General features: G+C 39.7%; 1 protein-coding gene across 1 annotated transcript in view; it reads left to right on the top strand.

Moving 5' to 3' along the window:
* The window catches only part of LOC139935067 (protein VAC14 homolog), a 38967-nt gene extending 27111 nt beyond the window's left edge, over positions 1-11856 (top strand). The window contains exons 9-17 of the mRNA XM_071929524.1: positions 815-935; positions 1584-1710; positions 2760-2825; positions 3063-3286; positions 4543-4717; positions 5679-5797; positions 6696-6775; positions 7555-7711; positions 9517-11856. Coding sequence (XP_071785625.1) covers positions 815-935; positions 1584-1710; positions 2760-2825; positions 3063-3286; positions 4543-4717; positions 5679-5797; positions 6696-6775; positions 7555-7711; positions 9517-9679 — 1232 coding nt within the window. The 3' untranslated portion in view covers positions 9680-11856. The remainder of the gene's footprint in view (positions 1-814; positions 936-1583; positions 1711-2759; positions 2826-3062; positions 3287-4542; positions 4718-5678; positions 5798-6695; positions 6776-7554; positions 7712-9516) is intronic.
* The last annotated feature ends 346 nt before the right edge of the window (positions 11857-12202 follow it).

Consider the following 12202-nt stretch of genomic DNA (forward strand, 5'->3'; position numbering starts at 1 on the left):
AAAAGCTTGCCCCCGAACCTTTTGACATACATGTACATGCATGTAGGAACTGAAGAATTCAAATGTACATGTGTAAGTGGTATATTGTGACCCTCTCAACTTCATCATCATAACCCACTTACAAAAATGGTTTTGTGGTCCTGTCAATGTCTCTATGTTTTTTTTTTTAACCCATACACCGATGTGTGTCAGCACTGTACATGTACATGTATACTCGGTACTTTCCCGAGTGTGTTAGCACTGTACATGTATCTCAGTACTTTCTCAAGTCCTGTGAAAAAATATCACAGGCATGATGGGATTCGAACCCATGACCCTTGCAATTCTAGAGCAGGTACTTACCAACTAGACTTCCGAGGTTGCCCAGTAGCTAAAGGCAGTTCGAAGCCTATGTTTTGGCAGCGGGTACCGCAATGATATAATAGATGTTTATTAATTTGCATCGGGGATAAAGAATACTTATTTTGGTTTTGTACTCAAACACCGATGTGTGTTAGCACTGTATACTCAGTACTTTGCCGAGTCCTGTGAAAAAATATCATAGGCATGTTACTCGGGTGGGATTCGAACCCACGACCCTTGCAATTCTAGAGCAGTTTCTTACCAACTAGACTACCGAGGTTGCCCGGCAGCTAGAGGCAGCAAGTGTCTTGCTCAGGGACACAAGTGTTACAACCGGAATTCGAACCCATAATTTGCTGAACAGAAGCACCAGAGCTTTGGTGCTCTTATCGCTCAGCCACGACACCCTATATTACTATTATTATTATAATTAAGTGGCAGCTTTTACCTTGACCAAAGATTGATCGGATACGCATCAAAGAAGCCGCTAAACTTGTCAACAAAAACCTGATGCGGTTAATAACAACAGAGGATGATAAAGGAGATGACGAATCAGAGGACAGCCCCCAGAATGCATCACCGCTCGGCCAAAGGTATGTGATTAGTTATGCATCTCTAACTCACACATAGATGTCATTTTGATTGGTGGAACACATGTCATGGCGTGTCGAGGCAGAGCTGTCTAGCTCACTGAAACCTTAATCTATGGTGTTGCCAGCAGCAGAATATGGGTTCAAATCCCATTCATGAGACTTATGCATCCAAGGCGCCGACCAATGAAGATGAAGGGCCAGGTATTACAACGCCTGTGTCCGAAGCTACATGGTGTACGGCTGCGAGACATGGCCCCCACAAGGTTGGGGCACATCCAGCAGATGGAACGCGCAGAGATGCTCCGAGGAGGAGCTTGGGAGGAGAGTCGGAATGGAGAGGGGTCGGCAACATTTTGAGGAGGCATACATAGGCTGAGGTTCATGGTTTGGTGAGGTGGAGAGAAAGGAGAATGCCAACTGGGTCACAAGGTGTTCCCTCCCGACACCAAGAGTGGCGAAGAATTCTTATTAGCAACTGTCAAGTTGTTTCTTTCTAGAACATGTTAATGTCCATGCTTTGCACCCATGAAGTACCACTGATTCAACAGTGGCCACAAAAGAGCTGTGGTTTCATGTTTCTTCTCATTTTTCTACACCATACCTTTTTCATGCTGGTCATTTCCAAATCTTTCCTAAACTTCAACCCAGATCTGTGCGACTTGATGTATGGCCGATGGTGGATGTTCTCACAAGGTTTATACGGCATGACTCTATGCAGTGTAAGATCACTGCTCTAAGATGGACCTACCACTTACACATGAAGACACCTAGAAAGGTTGGTTCAGAACTTAACAATTTTACCATCCAGTGCCCCTTTAAAGGCAGTGGGCACGTACTATTGGTACATGTACATAATTACTCAAAATAATTATTAGCATAAAACCTTTCTTTGTGACGAGTAATGGGGAGAGGTTGATGGTATAAAACATCGTGTGAAATGGCTCCCTCTGAAGTGCCATAGTTTACGAGAAAGAAGTAATTTTCCACGAATTTGATTTTGAGACCTCAGAACTTGAGGTCTCGAAATCAACCATCTAAACGCACACAACTTCGTGTGACAAGGGTGTTTTTTTCTTTCATTATTATCTCGCAACTTTGATGACCGCTTGAGCTCAAATTTTCACAGGTTTGTTATTTTATGCATATGTTGAGATACACCAACTGTGAAGGCTAGTCTTTGACAATTACCAATAGTGTCCACTGCCTTCAATGATTTGTAGGGTGTCTTGGCCAACTGGTTAAGAGCATCAAGACAAGTTCTAGTGGTCAAGTTATCAGAGTGTGATTTTGAATTCCGCTCTTGACACTTGTCTCTGCGAGCAAGATGTTTTACTATAATTGCTTCTCTTCACCCAGGGGTATGAATGTGTACCTGCGAAATGTGTAGGGGTTTATATTGTGTACGAAAAATCCTTTGGAGCGCTGAGGTTGCCCAGATTGTATACTCCCCATGGAGCTGAGAAAGATCAAAAGGAATGTTATCCAGCAGTCGATTTCAAGAAACGTTAGGATTAAATCTCGAGTTACACATGTAAGACGAGTAACACATCCTAACTTAGGATGGATTCAATGCATCCTAACGTATTTGGATACGGAACTAAAATCGCTCTAAATTAAAAGTCCTAAATTAATCCTTAGTTAGGAAGACTTTGGTTACAGTACATGTAGGTCAACGGCAGGGCACTAATGTGAAGCGCATTGAGGCGGTTATTGTGAAATATGCTTTAAAAGAACATGTTATTATTATTATGACATGTATTATTGTTATTTTAGATAGTGTGCTTAGTGTTTGATTTATTTGGATTCTGTTGTGTATTTCCACAGATTTTCAAGCATGTCGAGAATATATTTCCAGTATTAGTCGGGTCGCTGTCGGACATATCAGATGAGGTGAGACCTGACTTTTTAAACATCTCTCATGCTATCCACCCTCCCCCCTCCGTCTCCCCTCCCCATTCAAGAGCATGGTTAAATTAAATAAAATTCTAATAATATTATGGTCTGAAGTAGCGCAGTATCTACCAGTGTATTGGTATCTACCAAGGTACTCAAAGCACTTGAACAAACATAATTTTGTTAATGCAGGTTTAGAGTTAATTATATTGGTATTATTATTAATATTATAAGGTGGTGTTGCTGGATCTGGAAGTCTTAGCGGAGGTTGTCTCGTCCTCAGCTGGCCCCACGGTGACATCTCAGTCAGCCCAGGGCGCTAGCAGCAGCCAGCAGGCAGAGAAGAACAAAGCGGCGTCTGGCATGAATGCTTATTTCCACAAGTTCATGACCAAGTTACTGCAGCTCTTCGCTTCCAACAGGCAGCTTCTAGACGATAGAGGCTCCTTCATCATAAGGTTGGTCCGTTGATCTTTATTTTATAAATACTTGGGACAGTTTGTACAGGTCGAGTCAAAAAGAAGTTGACCGAGATAAAAACAGAACAACTGACACTTGAAGCAAGCACTCCGGTGAAGCAAGCATTCTTTCCTGCTTATCTGAAAAAAGGGAGGTTGATATTGTGTGTTAAAAAAAAAAAAAATATGCCATAACTTTTTCAGATGATTGCGTGGAAATTGTAGGCCTATGGCCTAATAAAAGGCCACTTTAAGGTGAGGGCTACTTTTAACTTATTTGGCTTTCCACCCAAATCAAATGCTTCAAGGGGCTCATTGCCACCTACTCCTGGGGATGAAACAGGGTTAGTCCTGTCACAGTTTGATACCATCCACTAGGAGATGCACTACCTTCCCAACTTTTTATTAAAGCCTATGGACTGTTAAAGGGGTAACCCTGTTTCAGCCCTAGGAGTAGGTGGCAAGGGTCTACTCCTGGGGATGAAACAGGGGTACTCCTGTCACAGTTTGAAAGGATGTACATGTATGTAGGCATGGATACCATCCACTAGGAGATGCACTACCTTCCCAACTTTTTATTAAAGTGTATGGACTGTAAAAGGGGTAACCCTGTTTCAGCCCTAGGAGTAGGTGGCAAGGGTCTTACTCCAGGGGATGAAATAGGGTTAGTCCTGTCGTAGTTTGAAAAGGATGTATGTAGGCATGGATACCATCCACTAGGAGATGCACTACCTTCCCAACTTTTTATTAAAGTGTATGGACTGTAAAAGGGGGTGACCCTGTTTCAGCCCCAGGAGTAGGTGGCAAGCACCTCTGGAAAAAAAAGTAATTGTAGCCCACACCTTCAGGCCTTGTGTGTCTGGCGACTAGCTAAAAAAAAAAAATAAAAATAATGGTCAAGTGCCTCAAAATTATGTTCAAGTGCCTTGCTAAAGGTGAAAGTGTCATCACCGGGATTAATCATAAAGGCACTGGACACTGTGTGTAATTACTCAAAACATATTAGCATTAAAACTTACTTGGTATCAAGCATCCAACATGTCAAAGAGCTGTTGATAGTGTACCACATTGTAAGAAACAACTCCCTCTGTGATGTAGTTTTTGAGAAAGGTGTAAGTCTCGTACTTTAAAATGTACATGTAGGTCCACATACCTGCAGGACAAAATACTGATTGCATTAGGGGTGTTATAAAGAGCGCTATGTAAGAACCTACATGTAGTACTAATATTCTTATTATTCTCCCGCCCTACTTTAGGCAACTCTGTCTACTGCTCAACACAGAGGACATTTACCGCACGTTATCGGAGATTCTGGTGGATTACAAGGACCTCCAGTTTGCTACGGACATGGTACAGACACTCAACAGTATTCTTCTGACGGCAACGGAACTCTTTGAGCTCAGGAACCAGCTCAAAGGTCTTGTTTCAGAGGTGAACAATTGTGGCCGCTTATACATGGATTGCACTAAGCATCATCGACCGCAATATTTGATGAAATGAAAGGCTATAAGAGTTGTGCGCAGTGTGTACGTGTGTACGTGTGTACACTCTTCCATGGCGTTCGATGACCCTTAGTGCAATCCTCCAAAAGAGTATCATTGTTTTCTCAAAAGAACTTTAACTTTCTGGGGAAAATATTCTTGCAAGTTTAATCATTAAACTTTTAAATTGGGTCTCCTTTTTTATTTAGAGGGAACTTCCTTTTTTTTTTTTTTTTTGGCGTATTGCAGCCATTTTTGTGTTGTGTCATGGCCGAGAGTATGTTTGAATCTTATATTTCAGGAGCGAGTATCGCAGTGATTGAATAGATATTGACTTTGTACTGGATCTAACTGTGGTTCCCGTTGCTAGAGTATTGGATTCAAACTGCCTCCAACCACTGGGCTTGTTCAGTAGTCTATTGGTAAGACATCTGGTCCCCATTTCATGGCTCTGCTAACCGTCAATATTTTTGGGGCTTACAATCACCATTCTCTCCGCTTGCTTGGCAAGCACCGAATTTCTGCGCTACCCTTAGAATAGAATACCCTAAGCGTAAAATGTCTTGTAATGTGGAGTACATGCAAGTGCACCAGCCAAAATTCTCCAGTAACATGTGAAATACTACGCTCGTCATAAGCACAGAATTCCCTGCTTCCACAAGCGCCGACTATTTGCTTACAGTATAGCAGAGCCATGAAGTTGGGGCTAGCTCTAGCAAAGGTCATGGTTTCAAATCTCACCCGAATGATATGCCTTTGGATTTTTCGCAGAAGCCTAGGAAAGTACTGTGTAAACAGTGCATAAATACACATAGTGTAACGGCAGAACTAAATTTGATATCCCAGTTGCTTTATTGATTTATTTGCTAAGTTGTTATGCTGACCATTTATTTCTGTTTTGATCTTTACAGCGCAGTTGTATGCTGTTTCACTGTCTGTACAAGTCGTGGTGTCACAGCCCTATCGCAACAGTGTCTCTGTGTTTCCTGACGCAGAACTACGCACATGGTTCCAATCTCATCTACATGTTGTATCCTTTGCAAAGAGAGACAGAGAGAGAAAGGGTGGGGGGTTCAAAGAGAAACCCAAATGCTTTATAATAAGTCAGATTAACATGTTTTCAAACAAGGTGTGTTTATGGCAGGAGTTTTGTAACGCCGAAGCAGCTTTGGAATTTTCTCCATTTTGTGTTAACTTTCGGGCGATTGCTGGGTTTTGTCCATCGGGACATTTCCATTAGCCTTATTGAGGTGTTGTGGACACTATAGGAGTGCACTGTTTGGTTTGGGTGTATACAGAGAAGTTTACCTAAACCAAATAGTGTAATAGTATCGTGTCCACACGCTGTTACCTTCGTTACACCGGTGCAAAGAGAAACAACAGGTTCTGAAAAACTTGTCATGTAAATTCCCTCTTGGGGGTTATTCTGTAACCCTTGATTCCCGAGCCCTTTGTCATGTTGTTGTTTACATTGTAAGTGAACGGGCTGCCACCGTTGTCAATCATTATATTCACAAAACTAGTTATGAGCAGAGTTGAAGCTAGATCAATTTTTTAAAATCCAACCTACTGGACATGACGTCGGGTTTTCAAACTGATTATGTCATGCATTAACAAAAGTTGGAAAGCTTTTTGACTGTGTTCTTTCTCTGTGATATCTGATACTCCTAAATTGTCAGCTGTGTCTCAGATCAATGCACAGTGGACAATATCATGATTTATTCCAGGGGAAATCTGTGCGGGGCAGCACAATGTATTTTGTTCAGAGTGCTGGGCAAAAGTTTTGAGTTCTGGGCGGGCCCGCCCAGCACCGCCCACCATGGACAATTCTGGTTTAGGAGAAACACAGTTATTTTACCGACCAATGTCATTGCTTTTATAACCTTAAGATGGCCAGCTTAGTTTCCTTAATGGTTCCCGATTCTCAGTGGTGATTTGGAGGTGACCGTACATTTTCTGACTGAAATCGACAAGCTGGTACAATTATTAGAGTCTCCAATATTTACTTGTAAGTATTAACTGCTGTGTCAGTTATATTACTTTTCTTGAGTTGCATGCTTCTTTGCACTTTGTAACTTACACATTGCACTTTGCAACTTTGAAATTGCATTCTGTAACTTTAACACTGCACTATGTATCTTACACTTTGCACTCTGTAACCTCCATCCTTTGCATTCTGTAACTGACACCTTGCACTCTGTAACTTTGACATTGCATTCTGTAACTTTGACATTGCATTCTGTAACTTTGACATTGCATTCTGTAACTTTGACATTGCATTTTGTAACTTTGACATTGCATTCTGTAACTTTGACAATGCACTCTGTAATTTGCACATTGCATTCTGTAACTTTGACATTGCATTCTGTAACTTTGACATTGCATTCTGTTACTTTGACATTGCATTCTGTAATTTGCACATTGAACTTTGACATTGCATTCTGTAACTTAAACATTGCATTCTGTAACTTACACCTTGCACCCTGTAACTTACAACCGTTGACTCTATGACTTACACTTTGCACAGTGTAAGTCTTTTACATGTACATACATGTAGTACATTCTGAAATTGATACCTTTTAATCTGTGGCTAAAACCATGCATTTTGGACCTTTTACCTTGTACATTCTACCTTGTACATGTACATGTACCTTACTATTTTCTACGTTGCATTTTGTACCTTTTACGTTTTGGAATTATTTTTACTAACAATAAAAATAAAAAAATATTATAAAAATGTTTACAGCAATAATTATTTTTCTTTCTTTTCTACTCAATGACTTCAAGACCTGAGGTTACAGTTACTGGACACAGAGCATAATCAGTACTTAGTCAAGAGTTTGTATGGTCTACTCATGTTACTACCACAGAGTACAGCGTTCAACACCTTGCAACGGCGCTTAGCGTGTGTTCCTAGTCTACTTCAGTTACCCAAGGACCAAAGGTAATACCAATAATTAATTCACTGTGTAACAAAAATAAGGGAATCAATGTGTGGTAAAGAGGTTTTCAACTAGTGGTTTAATCGCAACGAGGCCTGGTTCTTGATAATTTTACCGAGACGAAGTCGAGGTAAATTATCAAGAACCAGGCCTCGGCGGGTTTAAACCACTAGTTGAAAACCGATTCAACACACTTTGATTCCCATTCATACATAAGTACCTTTTCGGTCAAAAACATCATCACTTTTTGGTCAAAAAGTAAAATAAATGCAAAAATTATAATTGTTAAATGATTTCTTTCAACACAACACCCCTCCAGCTATGAAATGGTAAAGCCCTCCACCGCCCTCGGGTAAACACGTCCTTATAAGAACAGGTGCAAGGTCGCGTGTCACGCTCATGAATTAACACTTTTTACCGGTCATAAACAAAGGTTTATACACACTCACGTGACGCGCTCTCCACCAATAGGAATAGTGAAACTGTACGAGGTATTTATGAATCTTGATTTAACTTCTCTTGGAGAAAGAAGACACAACTTTTTGCACAGTTTTGGGGGAAAAAAATCCAACAAATTTTGTTATCCGCTCCCTCCAATTAGGAACAGGGCAGGTGTTCTAAGGTCCAATGCACAAGCTTCCTTAATGGGAGACTTTGGGACGCTAGGTGGCAGCAGACTTACGTAAACTTCCATTGTTTACATAGTTCTGAGCGCGCCCACATGACCGAGAACAATGGATTTTACCTGGTAAGTCTGCTGCCACCTATCGTCCCAGAATGTCTTCTATGATTAACAGGGCAGGAGTTCTAAGGTCCAATACACATGCTTCCTTAATTGTTCCCTTTTGCAATTCAGACAAATTTATCTCATGCAGTACGCTTTTGCTCATTAAATTGAGTTTGTACTTACACGGAAGAAGTAGTAAGATGAAGTAAACATTTTAAGCATTCATGATGTCATCATCCCATAGTAAATTACATCTCAGGATTGCAACATGTTGGATGGCACTTCCAAAGCTAATAATAGTAATAGTGGCTTCCTATACACGTATAGCGCATTTCCGTCACTCAGTGACGCTCAACGCGCTTTAACATACAGTATTTTCCTGCAGGTTTTGTGGGACAACATTTGAGTTGTGAGATCTATACTCCTTTTACATAGCACCACGATAGCACCATGTAATGGTTTACAAGATGCTGTTATTATAATGTAATGGAGTTGCAAGTGGCCGAGCGAATCCCACCCGAGTAATTGTGCCTGTGATTTCTTTTTCACAGATCTCTAGAAAGTACTGAGTATACAGTGCTAACTAAGCTTGGGCGGTATCAATTTATTTTATTCACGATATATCGCCGACAATATATCGCGATAGTCGATATAATCGCGATTAATGAAATTTGACATCATCAGTCTTAAAACTCCAAGTGAAAGTTGTAGAAGAGACAGTCCTAGCATAAGAGAGGTGTTCTAATGACCTATTCTTCTGGTTTTACTCCAAACCTATGGGGTGCAACATGTCTCAGCTAGCAAATACATCGCAATATTTAATCGATATATCGATATATCGCGATTATCGCGATATATCGCGATATATCGCGATATATCGATATTTCGATTAAAACCAAATCCATCCGATATCGAAATCGTGTCCAAATTAATATCGCGATATTCGATAATATCGTGATATCGACCAAGCTTAGTGCCAACACATACATGTACAGGTGTGTATGGGTAAAACCAAAGTTGATATTCTTTATCCCCGATGCAACTGTTAACAATGTTATGGTTGACTCATTTATTCCAAAGGAAAAGCAGTCCAGGTCTCATCCCGGAGAGACGGCCCAACTTGAAGGCCTTCAACTGGGATGAAATGTTGAACCACTTCAAGATACTCCAAGCACAGCACAGTAAGACCAAATGGCAACGGATGCGCTCCACGGATGAGCATATGCAGTCCCTCAAAATCTAACAAGAAGTCCTGGGCCCAATTCCATGACCCTGCTTACTGGTAAGCAAATGTCCGTGCTAACTATATTTGCGGAAGCTTAAAGGGTATATGTACTTTTTCCTTACCAAAAACACAATGTCCACAGATTTATGTTAAACTTACACAGTTTGAAGATTATGATAGTAGAAAGCTTCCCTTGAAATTTTACTTACTGAGGTGCTGTAGTTTTTGAGAAATGAGTAAAAGTAATAATTTTCGTCTCAGTTTTAGCATGTAAAAACGTATTAACCAGTTATGCTATGGTTTTGGTATAATATAATAACTGGTTAAGGGGATTTTACATGCTAAAAACATTTTGGTCTAATGAGAGCAAAATGATTTTGTGACTTGTTTTACTCATTTCTCAAAAACTACACAACCTTAGTTAGTAATATTCGAAGGGAAGCTTTCCACTATCATTATCTTCAAACCCTGTAAGTGTAATGTCAATCTGTGGACATTTTGAAAAAGTACCCAAATCCTTTAAGTGTGTTTTACAAGTTAGCAAAAAAAAAACAAGACAACCAGCTTGGGTGTTAACCATTGATTTGTATTGTTATGTCGTTCATTTTGTTCATACAGTAAGGACCATAAGGCTAGCATGCCTTTTCGTGTGCTTATGGTTAGCAGAAATGGAAACTCGCTCAGTATGCACAAAATCGGGCGTTAAAGCCATTATACACTTTCGGTAAACAGTATTGTCCAAGTCCCGCACTTATATATAAAACAACAAACCTGTGAAAATTTAAGCTCAATCGGTCATCGGAGTCGGGAGAAAATAACAGTAAAAACCCACTCTTGTTTCCGCGCGATTCGCCATGTCATGACATGTGTTTAAAATAAATCCGTAATTCGTTTTACTGTTTTCTCAAAAAGTTAAGCATTTCATGGACTAATATTTCAAGAGAAGTCTTTCACCATTACCTTCTGTAAACCCTGTAAATTATTTGTAAATCTGTGAACTTTTTCTTTTTTTTTCTGTACCGAAAGGGTCCAATGGCTTTAAGCAACTCTATGACATTCGGCCTTGCTGCTTTGTTCTTAAAAGAGCAAGGGCACCAGGGCATTTTGTACTCATTACAAATAAATATTTTGAATATAAAAAATGGATAAATCTCTTTACACTGATAATCCATATGAATCGAATTCATATAATTTGTTTTATTCATTTGATTGGCGGTCAAAGGCAAGAAATTTGTTGTCTTTCGTTTTAAAAGCCAATCAAGCTGTTGGTTTAGAAGAAGGCTATATTTAAACAAGTTCTTTTATACTTTTTTTTATGACACTGTGAAGATATATTTTTTAATTGCTGAATGTGATGGAAAAAGTTTGGTTTAATTTGAATCTCACTTTGTGAGCGACGACCTGATTATCATGAGTGAATCCTCGGGAACAGTGTTGGGCAGGTTTGTGCATCCTGCTTTACCAGCCAGCTTCCCAATAATAATAATGAAAAATTTTTGTAGAGCGCATATCACAATCACAGAGAAGTCCCTATGCGCTTTGAGATGAAAACAAAAGAGAAGTAAAGGTTAATAGAGATGTGAAGTAAATACAAAAGCAAAATTTAGTTGATACAGAAAGAAGTACTGAAGGCTATTGCAAAAATAAATGTGTTTTTATCTTTGTCTTAAATAAATTCACTGTTTGAGCTTGTTTTATGGTGTCCGGAAGACTATTCCATAATTCTGCTGCTGCTGCTGCAAAAGCTCTGGCCCCATAAAATTTAGTAAAAGTCGAGGGACAAACTAAGAGAGACCTGGATTTAGAGCGGAGATTACCATATATCATTAACATAAGCATGCATTGTAAGATGGTTATCTGCCACTGTAAAATTTAGCTGATGACACCAATGCATCACTACAATAACCTATCTCTCTGAAAGTTTGTATATACTCAGCGCCTTGAGTTCCTTTTTTGGTAGATACTTGCGCCATACAAGACTTCGATATTATTATTACATGCGTATAGACTGTGTAGGGTGTTACCACATTTCAGCCCCAGGAGTAGGTGGCAACTTGCCCCTTGTGACAGTTGACAGTTTAAAAATTGTATTTTTTATTTTTTTGGTTTTTAGCATTCCTCATGGCCGCAGCCATGCCAGGGCACTGATGTAAAGCGCATTGAGGTAGTAATTGTGAAATTCGCTGTATAAGAACTTGAATTTGTTATTATTATTATTATTAAGCTGTTGCCATAGTCTCAACTACAGACATTAAAGACCCTGGACACTATTGGTATTTGTCAAAGACCAGTCTTCTCACCGGGTGTATTTCAACATATGCATGAAATAACAAACCTGGGAAAAAATTATACCTCAATTGGTCGTCAAAATTGTTAGATGGTAATGAAAGAAAAAACATCTCTGTCACACGAAGTTGTTGTGCTCTCAGATGCTTGATTTCAAGACCTCAAAATCTAATTCTGAGGTCTCAAAATCAACTTAGTGGAAAATTACGACTTTCTTGAAAACTACTTTACTTCAGAGGGAGCCGTTTCTAACAT

This window comes from Asterias amurensis, chromosome 3, assembly GCF_032118995.1.
Source record: "Asterias amurensis chromosome 3, ASM3211899v1".
In the NCBI taxonomy this organism is placed as follows: domain Eukaryota; kingdom Metazoa; phylum Echinodermata; class Asteroidea; order Forcipulatida; family Asteriidae; genus Asterias; species Asterias amurensis.